The sequence below is a fragment of the Dromaius novaehollandiae genome, chromosome 2 (genome assembly GCF_036370855.1).
Source record: "Dromaius novaehollandiae isolate bDroNov1 chromosome 2, bDroNov1.hap1, whole genome shotgun sequence".
Taxonomy (NCBI): Eukaryota; Metazoa; Chordata; class Aves; order Casuariiformes; family Dromaiidae; genus Dromaius; species Dromaius novaehollandiae.
In genome coordinates, this window is record NC_088099.1 from 152777997 (window position 1) to 152793055 (window position 15059).

At 34.7% G+C, this 15059-nt stretch overlaps 1 protein-coding gene across 1 annotated transcript in view; it reads right to left on the reverse strand.

Moving 5' to 3' along the window:
* The window catches only part of CSMD3 (CUB and Sushi multiple domains 3), a 693764-nt gene that overhangs the window by 424817 nt on the left and 253888 nt on the right, over nt 1-15059 (reverse strand). Inside the window, exon 7 of the mRNA XM_026101199.2 lies at nt 9865-10179. Within this exon, the coding sequence (XP_025956984.2) occupies nt 9865-10179 (315 nt within the window). The remainder of the gene's footprint in view (nt 1-9864; nt 10180-15059) is intronic.

A 15059-nucleotide genomic window follows, 5' to 3' on the forward strand; every position in this document is an offset into this window, starting at 1 on the left:
AGCTATTAGCCTGTGGCAAAGTTTAGCCCCTTTCGCAAAGCAAGAAGATAAAATGCACATTAATGTCCATTAACCCATGAACCCCATCAGACCGATAATGATTTATGTCTTTTTTAACTCACATCACCCTGGTGTAAACAACAGTGCAAGACGGTGGCAATTAAGACTAGGATTTTCAATAGGAGCATAACAAACCAATTCAGAACCAAAGAAGAAAGACAGACTAGCAGTGACATAATAACTTTTAATACCATCTTCAAAAAGTGTAAACTGGCATTTTAAACAATATTAATATTTAACTTTAAGAAAATCTCAGATATTTCTGACATGTAAAGAGGTACAAGCACTTGTGATAGAAGACTAATCTAGACCGTCACTGACTCCTGAAAACGTCAGTATCTGCTGAAGGCAGGAAGGGCTTGCAGTGGCTACTCTTTCTCAAAGGAAGCAGCAGGGATCCGATATGTTCTGGATTTCCCATGTTTGGTGCTTGTGAGCAGAAGAGCTGAAAAAGTCATGCATGATACTTCCAGCTCAGCTGGGATCTACGTCTAATTCACCGTTATGTGCTCTAGAAGTTGATCTGTATGCACAGCAGATCCACCACGGCCTGAAGCCATTAAACTTACTATTCGTGTCAGGTCAGTTCTGCTTCTTTGTGCGCACTTCACATTCACCCAGTACGTCATGCAACCACATTCATCCAGAATTCTGCAATTCTAACACAGGTGCTAGATCTCCAGATACCTAGAGATTACTACTTAAAGTAGTTTATTGCACAAAGCAGAAAAAAAAATGGAAGCTATAATAAGCTATTTAGTTTTTAGGTACTTTAGGCTTCAAAAGTTACATTAAAAATCTCTTTACCTAAGGATTACACAAATAGACTTCAGTGGGAGCCAGCACACTGACTGATAGAGGACTATCTTCCAGGCCTTTTTGTACCTTGAAAGTTGATATCAGAGGACATGAATTTTCATCAGTCTTTGTAGCACAGTGTCAACTCTGCAGGTTAATGATTGTCAAATATGAAGACCAATTCAGAAACTTATCAGACTATAAAGTGGTGGATGATACATTTTTAGTACCCTTTAATTTTTGCTTTTTAAGTGAGCTAATCTTAGTTTCTCTATTATTACTCCCCATGAACCCTATCTTCAATCCAGTAAAAACAGCCCCAAAGTCTCACGGTCAAAGCAGACTATAAAGTTTTCCGCTTCATATTACTGCATCTGCTAGTACAACACGCAATAAATACTTGTTTCCAGATCCTAAGGTGTTCACAAAGAGATATGATGGTACACAATGAATAAAATATAATGACCGAAATAGTGAAAATAACTTTTTGACTCCTTACAAAAAGCAGAGATGTTTAAACAAAGCTGTGGCTCACTATGATATACAGAATGGAAAAATAAGACTTCTCGCTTTCTTTCAGGCATCTTAGTTCAGCTGACAAGAGGCTCTATTTAAGTGCTAACTCCTCCCCACAGCCAAAAAAATTTATTCAGAATGGAAGAAAATGCAAATGAGAATGGATGTAAAATCCCTTCCATAAAATGAAATGCTCTGATAGCTCAGTGAACATAATTATATACTTCTATAAAACCAGCCACAGGGATATGATTCTAACATAATATATGCATTTTACATTTATATTAAAATTTAATATATTTTGATTTGATTTTAATATGATGCATTTCCATTTTAATTGTGCAAATATTCATTTCATTTTTTGCATCCATAGATGAAAACCTATGACAATTTTCAGAGAACAGCACTGTGTATGATATAAGCTATGTACAATTTAATATGCATGTGAAAATTTCTCGTTGGGTTCTTCTCTCAGTTAAAAATACACTAATGTGTCACTGAAAGGAAAAAAAAAATCGAAGTTCTCTCTCCTTGACTGAACAATATGATTAATGTGGAACACAATGGGAACTCCAAGAGTTATTGCTATACTTTATTTACCAACACAATTATATGAACACTCCCACTTTACCATCTTTTCCACTAAACATTATAAAACTATTTAACTTCGTTAGGTAAGTCCTAAGTAATATAAAGAATTTTGTATAATAAAGTAATGCAATTATGATATGAAATGTGTAAAATGAGATCAAAGAATGTTGACAGAATAAGAACAAGTCCTGATGAGGAAATATATCAAGCTTATACAGTCTCTAAAATGCTTTTTCTATATTATAATGTATTCTACACTACACTGTATTATACACTATATGTATCTCAAATCTAATTTGAAAAAGATTTACCTAAAAATTAAGCAAATATGTTTAAACCGTATGTTTTATCAGTAATGTATAATTACATCAATGATAAATTATTTTTCATATTCTAACTGCTATGTGTTAGCACTGTATTTATCTTACACTAACATTGTAGTGAAGATAATAAAACTTGAATTATTAAGGGAAAATAATGACACAACATGTCAACGGACAAATAACAATTATGGAAGTAAAGATGAATAATAAAATAGAGAACACTAAAGAACAGCAGAAATTGCAATCAACAAAATAAATATAAGGAAGAGGTGTGCAGCCTGAAGTTGACAGGAAGGTATAAAGAGCAATATTTCACTTGAAACGTTACCGCAGTTCATTTCTTCAAGTCAGTAGACTATATGAAAAGACATAAACATAATTGTTGGAAAGCTCTATCAGCATGTGTATTTATTTCCAAAATTATGCTGTTATAAGTAACGAATATGTAATCGAAAGGAAAAATCTATAGCCAACATAAAATATTATATTGGCATTGTAGGATTTTCATTAAAAGCATGAAAGAAAAATTCAAGAAGGCTGGTCAGCTTTTTACTTGGATAGCTGATTCCGAGGCTCAGAATCAAGGCCCGCCACTTTTCAACTGACATGCAAAACAGCATCTTGACTTTTGAGGAAATTGTTATTTAAAGAGAAAGAAAATAGTACACTACCTCCAATTATATGCTGATAAAGTTAGTAAATGAAGTACCTCTTTATCTAAGAATTATGGGTAAAAAAAAAATTTTTATGACTTCAGACATCCTAAAAGCTTCATACAGCGACCACTCTTGCCAGTTAACACAGACTTCCGCAAAACCTAATCTCATTTCAGGAACTCCCCAGGAAGTACATAGGATACCTCAGTAAAGGAGATTCAACACACATCTCACTTAAAGGATGACAGTGATGTTACAAGTTGGGCACCAGTGAGAGATTTCAAAACTCTCACTTTACTTCCCATTCTTCCCGGCTTCTTTTACAGTCTTTAAATAAACAACATGCTGCACCTCAAATCTCTTCCATAAGACCAGAAAACAGCATAGCATTTTATCTTATCGAATATTGAATGAATTTACGAGAAGCTAGAATAAGGTATATCAGTTAATACAAGTATACGTATACACACACGCACACACACACACACACACACACACATATATCTTAAAAAGAAAACATTGAGAAAAGACTAGGCAGTTTCTTTTCCATGCAACTTATTCTTTTAGGAACTTCTTTAGTGCCCTTTCCATACCTTCTGTCTATTTTGCGCATCTCCTTATAGGTGCGCATCAGACTAACATGGATCTTCTCCAAAAGGATTCCCATTCTTGTCGCCAGCACAACCCCAGCAGCACGGCTTTATACAGGAGACGGGCTCACAGTGGCCACTTTAATACGTAAATATAATATGGTCTCAGAAAAAAAGCTAAATCTCCTATTCTAGTCTTTTGTAGTTATTTTAAAGGGATAATGAATAGGGATAGCCACAAAAAAGTGTTCATGGCTCAGATTTTTTTTTCCCCTCTCACCCTTCTAATCAAACTGGACTGGACTACTGGACAAAAGCTGATCTCCTTTCCCAAGACTTCTTTGAAGCAAGTTCTAAATTTACATTTCTGTGTTACACTAGTAAGCATCTCTTGGAATGTTTTTGATGATTTTTGTCAAAAATAACTCATAAAAATATGCTTATAAAGGATCTTACTTTTACCTCAAAATAAAATACATTCATTTTCTTTACCTTCAGACTCACATCATTAAGCTTCTGGATTTCACTTATGACATAAAAAAAAGCTGAGGACCTAGGCACATTGATTTCTTACTAAACTATAAAAATAGCTCTTCAGAAAATTTCTTCCCACGTCATCCTTTCCTCTTCCTGCTCCTCCTCTAAAAAAAAACTACAGAATCTGGGATGTATGAGTGTTTTCTATCAAACCTTTAAGAAGATTATATCAAATAATCACATATCAGTTCTCTACCATTCCCTGAATCTTTTAAAAAAACAAGAGAATCGAATAACTTCATCTTAACTCCTTTTGTTTTGAAAAGAGAATTTCTTTAGCATCCTATTTAATTCCTCTCTCTTTTACTTTTATATTATATTTTGGGTCTGTTTACACTGTCATGACTCTCTTGAAAACTTGAGAACAAACCTTAAAAATCCTTCTTGCTCCTACCTTCATAAACCCTCCTGTAAAACACAGAAATGGGAAATACTGGCTTAAAAAGAAACCCCCAGTAGCAACTTTTTTTCTCTCTCTGAAACATTCTTTCCTGGTTTCTACAAAGATACCATATTAAGTTAGATATAAAAAAGCATGAGACAAGGTGTGTGATAGAGAAGTGTTTTAAAAGAAGAAAAGGGAAAGGAATAGGGAAATGAAAATGGTTTGCTAAGAAAGTTGGATAAACCCAAAGAGTTGAAAAGTCTGGGAAAGAAAACAGACTGGTGACATCAGGAAGATGAATAAAACGGACTTTTCTGAAAAACAAATAATTAAGGAAAAAGATGAAACATGTATCTATACTTTAATCCCCAAACTGAATGCATATCCATAGCAATATGATTACAATATTACAAATGTTTGGAGACATTTCTGCTTTTTAGATGGAGAAGTTCAGAGTAGTGAAGGATGGTGGAATCCAAAGTCCTATTGAAAATAAATGGGCTTTAAGAGCCTAAAGAAAGCAGTGGGTCCCTGGCAGCACTTCTACGTGATGGCTGGAGCCACACGTTACCAAGATTCTCTGCTACTGTTTGAGGCTGAGTTCACTAAGCAAAATTACCCTCCAACCTTTACATCTTTATTTCAGACAGATTTTTCTGTATTTTATGTGTATATTAAAATTTATGCATTATAAACTGTCCCAGTGGTCTGGTCACATCGCTTACATTTTGTACTCGTTCGTGTCTATAGGATGAAGATCTTAATTTAGAAATTCCTTTATGATGGATATTGTCTCAGAATACAGGATTTCTGAATGGTATATTGTAATTTAAGTCTTAAGAATCATTCCATCTTTTCCTGTCTATGACTGTCTTGATGTATAGAAAAAGCCACCTGCCTACACTGTGCCTATTCTTTGCAAATGTTCAGTTTGTCCAAACAAAAAGCACAGTACTTTACTTCTTTATTTTTCAGCACCAGAAATTGTTCCTCCACTGTTCATCATTGCTTAATAAAATGATTTAGCTAAACTTGTTGGTCCTTAATTGAAAAAAAGAAAAGATTGCTATTGTAAATCTTTCATACTGAGTTTCTCTTACGTGATAGGAGTTAATTCTAATTTATCTCTGGGGTAACAGGCCAACTTCATTAAAATGAAGAACAAAACTCCAGTGGCCTAACCGGAAATATTTCATTTTCAAGACACTTCCTACTTCTTTAGCAGAATTAAGGAATCTCTAAAAATTATTTACTCACTTTGTAAAATTAATTATATTCACTTTGTGGTCTCTTTAAAATCCACAGAAGTGTAATGTTGTGTCAGCAAAAGTGAGAATCAGACTTAATTATATTTTGAGCTCATAGATCAAAGAGTCTTCTCAATGATATGAGTGAATATAATCCTTCACTAAATTGACATCTTCAGCTTTCACATTTATTTTATTCCTTCTCTGCTTCTATCTCAAGATTAATTTAGAAACCCTTCTACCATGGCTTATTTCCAGTGAAATCATAAGTAAGACTCCCATTATTCTCAGTGGTAATTAGGATGCATGTGTATTTAAAATGAACATATATTTTTAGATAGTACTGCTATGCTAGGAAAGCATCCACCACAACCACTCCTAAAAATCTCTCATCATCCTTGCATATATTGAAATAAAAATTCTGCAGCACTAAGGAAGAAAAGATGAAGCTGATATGACTTCTAACACAATTCAAAAGCACTAATAGCACCACTAAATGCTGAATTCTGAGTGTATGAGACACAGAGAGCAGAAAAGACCAAAAAAAGACAGGTTGTTTTCTACTAAAGTAATTATAATCAATCCCACAGTACTTATTAGAAACTGTGCTGTAGTATCCACAACAATGCTGGGTGTTTGGAGCTTCTCAAGACAAATGCCTGAAAATAAGTGTCTATGTTTCTCCCTTTCTTCCCCCTCTTCTGAGCAGAGGAAGAGATGCACTTTCCTGAGCTTGAATCTTTGGTTCCATCACAACAAAGAATTCAAAAGATGCTACGTTTCTCTTCTAGACATCATATCTTGATACATTTTTCTTGAACCAATCAAGTTGCAACTTGAAAGTAGTTAAACTCTTCACCCTTCATCTAATCCTTCCTCCTATGAGAAGCCCTCATTGTTCCAATAATAAGAAAAATTCTTCTAATATCTTTCCCTAAAATATCTACCTATGTATTACATACTCATTTGTGTTTATTGAAGTTCTCCACAGACTGGCATTTTCCCTGAAACATTTATCCCTTCACTCTCTCTTGCACTTTCCTATTGTAAGGTGGGATGATCAGAACAATCTACAGCCATTACCATTTATTTATTCATCTGATTCAGTCCAAACTCTTTTTGATGAGGGAATGCAATCACATACAGTATGCCTCCTAAGATCTCACTGCTGCCTTACACATTGATATCTGTACTTCCCCACTTCTAATGGAACTATTTCCCCGAATGCTTCTAGGGTTCCTTTCTCCTTTCTTAAACCACCAGATTAGAAAGTCTTTCTCCTGTTCATCATTTCCAGCTAAAAGGTGAGAGGCAAAATTCTTCAGCCAGCCCTTGACACAACATACAATTATTCTTTAAGTCCAGGTAGGAAGTACAGTAGACTAATTTCCATCCAGCAGTTTAGCTTTAGAAAGAGACCTCTAGTTCCCTCTGTATTACACTTGGAAAAAAATCAGTTTAGTATCCCAAAAATATTATTAACGTTTACTGATTCTGCAAGATCTTACTCACAGAACAACCATACTGAAGCCAACAACTGGACTTTATTCTATAGTTACCATTTTGCATCAGTGACAACATAAGACATAGCACTATTCTGATCCCACTAGCAACTTTCTCAAAAAAGTCTACAGCAAGGACTATATGTATTGTACATTTTTACCATTTAAAGCATATACATATGTGATTTAGTATGTTTTAGTAAATTAAGTTTTATCATTTCAAGAGTGAATCATTTGCTTAGATTTGGAAGCATAATTCTTAAGGTATGATTAGTAAAACAAAATAATTCTATATTTCCAGAATAGAAACTATTCTGGAAACAATAAAAACAACTGTTTAATAACTATTAAATTGAGAAAAAATTATGACAGCAATTTACATAAACTTCTTAAATAGCTCTTATAAATGGTTCAATAGGAATGTAATATGCAGGACAAGACAAGCAGGTTATATACTTTTGGACATATTTCACTATCAAAGACAGGCTAAAATATTTCAATGGAAAACACAGGAAATTCAACAGAAATATCTGTAGAACATCTGCCCATAATGGAAATTTCTTCCAGTCAATTAATGACAGTCTCATATTCACAAACATTCCTTCAAAATACGGCTACATCTTTCTGATGAGGAAAATTATACAGGAGACCGTTAGAGGTTATTTAATTATAGTCAGTTTGACATGTTTTCACAGCTAGTGTAAGCATGCTCTCAAATACTGATGATCACCAAGCAGAAATGGCAATTTTGTACTCAATATATGAATACCCACTCCAATGGCATACACATATATAGTGTTATATAGGTATGATACAATAAAATCATGTTTAGAGAATGCCAGCAAAATCAAGGCTTTAAATGTGGCATGTGGGAATGAACTACACACAGAATTAGATTTGGGCTTTGTTCTCTGCTAAGTTCTATAAAAGAAAGACTGATTTTATTTGTACATGTGTTGTGGTGCGTTATGGTACTACTTTAGTATATAAAAGAGAAGCACCATAACATGATTTTAGCAGAATCTTGGTGTCTCACTCATTTTTCCTCTAATGCAAAGTTTTGTACTTTAATGTAACAAACTAATTCAGAAATATGTGCCTTATATACATACTAGATTAAAGGGCAGGTCAGAGAAGAAAAGGACAGCAGGAAGAGTGGAGGGGGCACCGTAGCCCAATGATTACAAATAGACAGAAGAAACTGCATGTATATCACTGCCAAATTACTTCACTCTCATATATCTACACTAGAAGAGATCCCAACAGACCCTCACATACTCCCTCATAACTGACAATAAGCCTGTTTTCTCTGCTTTAACTTGACCAAAGGTGTTGTTCAGAAAATCCCTAGCCACCTAACACCACCATCAAATTCTATTAATTTACACCCGTTGATAACCACCAGACTACTTCAGATCTAAATTGACAGAAATACAACTGGAACCTAAGTACCTATTTAATAATTTTGGTTTCATATGCAAACCAACCACAGTATTCACTTTTTAAAGTTAGCCTATTTAAATGACATAATGTTTTCAAATTCTGTAGGGCTGCAGCTCTGCTAGTTTCAATAGGAGTAATCTCTTCATTGAAGTAAATGAAGCTACATTAATTTATGGTAGGTATCTAGGAGTTGGAGTTTCCAGTAGGAAAAGAGATTTCAAGCTAAAGAAGTCTTTGCAAAGTATCAACCATATAATGAGACATCTGCAAATTCCTTGTGCTATAAAAGATGTTCCTCTTCAACATATTTGTGTTTGTAAAATATTCTTCCACAACAGATTAACATGAAACAACGGACTAGCACATAATAACAAATAGTGTTTGATACCATTCACCTACAATGTTAATCTACTCCTTACATGAACTTCAAGTTGTTTGTGGAAGTAAAACCATATGACATGCAATTTGTTTGTGAATGTCTATTCAGGTTATGTTAAGATGTGACAACATTACAGTCTCTTAGCTGGAATTTCAGGCACTGTCAGTGACCTTTAAACACAGTAAATCGCTCTTGTCTATATTCCAAATGTTCCTCCTTATTAGTATTTTCACATATGGACTAAATTATCTGAATACAGGAACATGTCCAATCTTTAGCTTTAATACTAAAATATTTTCCACTGAATTCCCTACTGTTCTAAACTTTGCTTCGTTCACTAACTTTCTGTTTAAAAAAGCCAAACAGTTGCTGGAGATTTAAGCAGAAGCGAGGTCGATGCCTCTGCATCACTGGTTAGTTTAGAAGAAAACAGCTATTTATAAAGTAATTTTTTAATGCTATGGTTGATTATATCTACATATATATTCAGCACCGGGGAATATTTTTATTCTTAGTTCTCTAAACTTTATCAGATCCCGCTAACACTAGGCTTGATCATGAAATATAATCATATAAGCTATAGAAAGAAAAATTGAAGAAAATTCTTTGATGTTTCCCTTTTCCTTTTTACAATTTAAATTAAACTGCTCTGACAGCATTATTCTTAATTTCCTTTTCCATCTATCTGCCCCCCTAGAAGTCAGTTTTAATCAGATTTTATCCCTTTCCCACTTGGTTCAATTATACTTCCTGAATTTGTACCTGACTTTTCACTTTTAGTTTATACAAAATATTTTTCCATAACTACGTGGGCACAAGTAAAATAATATCCAATACCTCTATGAGTAACAACTGCAAGTTCTTTAGTTCTTTCTATCTGCTCAGCATTTCTTGGTCCTCTTCTTGTGCTTTGCAAGACTGCTTGATGAAGGGAGAGTGCTTCCTTGGAAGTGGACGATTCCAGAACTGATTTTCTTAGATTCATAGCTTGCACTTGTTGCTCTTCAGGAGGTTGTCTGTGGATGGTCACTGCAGTGACACTGGATACAGTAACATCAGCAGATGTGCTAGCAACAGTAATAGCACCAGCAGTGGCCGCAATACACTCCTCTAACTCACCCGTGGAGGCAGTTTTGATCAAAGTGGAAGAACCTGTGGGACACACAGTAGCACTGGATGCTAACTTTTTCTTTTGAATTGTCGTTTCCTGATCATCCTAAGAGATTAAATTTCCCTCTGTTTAACATAGTAAAGACAACTGACATGAAAAGAGGAAAGTCAATATTGCTTTATTTAAAAATTCAAAGTAATTAGAACATTTCTTAATGCTAGTGAACTTTTTGTAACTGTAGTGACATTACACATTTAGTTTTAAATACTCTGCAAGAACTAGAGTACAGTAGTACCTTGTTTACCAATCATAATGACAGCATGTAATTGCCATCTCTACAAATTCAGTCCTGAGAACAGTATGCCTAGAGCAAAATATACAGCTATGTAATTAAATGGGGCCCCAAGAGCAGAACAATGACAAATACCCTAGCCAAGAGGGATACAGCAGCGCTATACAGCAGGCTATGCAGTGGGCGAAGCTTCAGTACTCCGACAGCTAGTAAGACCATCAAATAAATCCATACATTCCATTATTTCCAGCAAAGTTTGATAGAGCCCTAAATGCTCACAAACGTATTTTGACTCGATACAAAGGCACAGGTAGATGGACAGTAAAAGGTGCACACTTTAACAAAATAACATCTATGCATAATTTTCTGTATTTTATACTGGACAGAGGCTTCAATGAATGTGCTGCATTTGTACTTCCCTGCAAAAGACCAGATCATTTTACCTATCCCCAAAAAAACAAAAAACCAAAAACCCACACCACAAAATGTTTAATGCACTAAAAATTTGTATGCTTTGCTTGAGAAAACATTTCTAAGCTACACTTCTAACTCATGTAATAACTGAATTATAAAAGCCACAAACGACTTTTATATTTTAGTACCCTTGTTCCTATCATTGCCCATCCCCCAGATTTGGCTGCAGATGTTTGGAGGCCACGTCTCCCATCTGTGAGAACATCTAGTGCAGTGGCAACTCCATCTTGCCTGGGCAGTGCATAATAAAATGAATAATAAAAAATTACCCTACACAAAGTTGATGTAGCATAACTACACTACCTTACATTAGTATCTTTAAAGTATAGCTATTTCATTTCATAATAATTAAGGGATTTTTCAATAGTTTTTCAAGCAACAATATGCCATATGTCTGCTTTTGCTCCCTAGGTGTCTTCTCACAGGCTTTTAGAGTTGTTCTTTAATAGGTGATGACAGGATGGAAACAATACAATTTTTTTTTTGCAAAGTTAGAAGAGAATCTATACACTAAAAAATGGAAATTGGACTACCTGTGGAATTTGGCTGTATACAGCACCTTTCATGCACAAGGTATTTCAACTCTCTTCACAAAATTATCAAATGTACTGTATAAGCAAATGGAACAGAACCTAAATGTTAAAAATACAGAGTTTTAATAACAGTCTGTTTTATTTGCTGCAGAAATTTTAGGCAGAAAATGTTTTTCTTTTTTTGCTATACTATTAAAAACTGTTACCATAAAAAATATTGAAGTGTCAAAAAGACAACAAATACAATCGCTATACACATGATACATATTATTTTTGCTATCATATACTTAATGTCTTAATATCTGTTCTGCAGTTCAGCATTTCTAAATCATGCAGTGGTAGTTCACACTGCACGGCTGAATAGCCTTATAAGCACTGGGTAGCACCTCGGGTTTATCTGTGAAAGACACAACCATGGACCTTCTGGCAGAGAAGAAAAACCTAAACTAAAAACTACTTACTGGCCCATGATGACAGCAACATAACTAACTAAAATAGAACTTGACATATGTTTTATTCTTTATTTCAGAATAAAAGGAAGAAAATAATCACAACTCTGAATAATATCAAAAGACTATCCTATTTATGAGTCAGGATACAATAAATTGTGACAGACTGATATCAAGATTAAAGCATAGAAAATACAAGGGCATAACCAAAAGATATTTTGGAACATGATAATGTTGACAAAAATAAATAAGGAAACAAAATTTATTGCATGTTACATAACTGTTACTTTAAAAGTAAAATCTATGAGGACGCATCTTTGTCATGCAAGCAAATGTACAAAAACAGGCAGTCACCAGCTCCCATGATCAAGCTCAAAGCAAAATTATATTCAGGAGCTGAGTCATATGACATGTTATGTCCTAGCGCTTTAAAGATGTACAGTGCTTTAAAGAAAAATGAAAACAAGTTAAGAGAAAGTCCATCTAAAAAGAAGAAAGCAAGAAAAAAACAATACAAATACCACTCACTTAGAGCTTCAAAGCTTATACACTGAAAAATCCTGTACCACTTTGCTACAAAGTCAGCCTTCAAGCAAAACACCTAACTAACTTGTTAGGCTGCCACATCCACTTACACTGTGAAAAAGGACTTATGCGGAAGATCAGCAAAAGGTGAACAGTGTGGTCTGATCTACACAGAAGATGTTAGGACAAAATAAATGTTCTATGTGAACAATCTGGTAACTGTAAGCTACTACAGAAAACAGATATGTTGATATTTCCCTAAATATCACTTATAATTTATTAAAGCATGAACTTTGGAGTCTTAATATTGTATGAAAGTTGAGGCCAATTGCACCACCTGTGGTACATGGGCAATATAGCATACTCTCCACCTCAGACATTCACAGCCATATGTTCACATTTTGGGTAGTCAAAGAGAACCTTTTGAAAAACAGTAATTTCTGATATTATATGATAGGAAAAAAACCCACATATTATTCACCCTAAAAAATGACAAATTTGCAATGAGAAATGGTAAAAAGAAAGAAGAAAGGAAAACTGATTCTTGCTTTTTGGATAAAGTTCAACCAACAATTTTCCATCAGTTGAAGCCAACTCAGAGACAGGTCATCACTTACTAATTCCCAACTAGCAACTGAGGGAATGTGAGGCTTGAGGAACTGCCAGGCTGCTGTGTGGGAGGAAGCATTAAGGATGGGGAGGCAAGAAGGAGCAGTTCAGGAGCAAGGGAACCCAAAGGACCCAGACCAAAGTGGTCTGAGATCTACTAGACAGGGAAACCCTTTCTTTGAGTGAGTCTCTATGGCAAGAGAGCTGATTAAAGCCAGGAGAACTAGGCAGTCTCCACGTGTCAAATCAGACTGCTTAAGTAAGTGAGGAAAGCTTTGAAGCAGTACTTACACATGAGAAGGGGTAACTACATAGAAGGAGATCAAACTGATACTCCATGGAGCAACTCAGTTCAGAAAACTGGCCTGAATGAACCATTACTCAAAAGTGTTGTAACTGCTAAAACTCTGGATAGTACAAACATATGGAAGACCCATAAGCCTTTCTATTTATGTAGGAGTGGAGCTTGCTCGTGATGCTAGGATCATTTTTAGTCAGGAAAGAGGCAAGGGCCTTTGACATTTGCCTGAGACAAAGCTCCAGAAATAGATTATGAATCTGTGCTAGAGGCACACAATTTGCATATGCAATATGCTGCAAATATACATAGGGTTCCTTTTGTAAATATCTGATAGAAAATGAAATTTACCCCAGATAAACTCATAGTGGAAGTTAATCTAATGAACTGATGTTGTATAAATAACCACTGAGGGGGAAAAAATAACCTGGGAATAGTATGAATACCTTTGCCCACTCTGCAGAAGTGCTGACCAGAGAAAATTTTAAGGCAAAAAATAATACCTAATACAATGGAAATAATTGTATTGAAAAGGATTTTCTTCTAATTTTAGAAGTTTGTGACCCAGAAAAGCTGCCATTAAAACAGGGAAAGCTAGAAGAATGCATCTTTTCTCTCCAGTCAGTAAGATATTTAAAAAGTATTCACTTTAGGTTGCAAATGATGTGCCAATACTGAATTAAATTTAATCTAATTTGCATAAAAAAATGTAGGTCTGAGAAAGAATAATCACATTCATCACAGGAAAGTTCATGTGTGTTGGAAAGCAGGATCAGGCAAATGGAGGTCTTTGAGATAAGATCTTAATTTTAATCTGTACATGCTTTAGCAAAAAGTTATTTTCTTAACCTAATTTAATTAATTTTAGACAAGACAACTTCAGCTTTATGCTCATTTTAGAAGCTTGAGCTCTGTGCTCCGTTAGCATGTTGAGTTCAGTCCCAGGTTAAGCTGAGGGTTTCAGCTGTAGTTGCAATCTCTTATTAGCCAGTGTTGTTTAGCTTTCTATAGTTTGGCTAACACAAGCTAAAATACCAGTGATTAGTTAACATGCATTAGCACATATTTAAGACTGCATTTTTCATAATTAACTACCATTAATTAATTACGATTCTTTATTACACAACATTATTGAAAATAATATCTTAGCAGGATAACAGATGAAAAAAGAATTAATCCACCTTATTATTAATTAAAGTGACAGTGTAAAATTACAAAAATTACCATGCTTTCAGACATTAACCATCAATTGGACTGAAAGAAACTTCTTCCAGTGCAATGCCATTTATAAATAAAACTTTGAAAGAGTATGTTACTGTCACTTCTGTTATTACAAGCTGGCTGTTATTCTGTAATTCCACAGACTGAAAGCATGGAGGTGGTCAGCAACTTGAAAAAGCCCTCAAAACCTACTACTAAACGTTTGCAACACAGCTAAAGAAGAATGATTCATAAAAAGTATTTAGCAAACATTTTAATGATTTGCTCTTTCTTCAGAGACAACTGATAAGCAACAAAGTGTTCTAGCACAATTTATTTGTCTGCTGGTTATTAATACCATGCTGATTAGGAGTCAAACTGATCAAAAAAGAGTGTACATCCTACACTGCAAGATCAGTTCACATCAACTGGGTGTAAAACAAGTCTTCTCCATAGGATCATAGAATAATTCAGGGTGAAATGGATATCAGGAGGTCTCCTGCCCCATCTCCTGCTCAGAGCAGGATCAGACCTGAGGTTG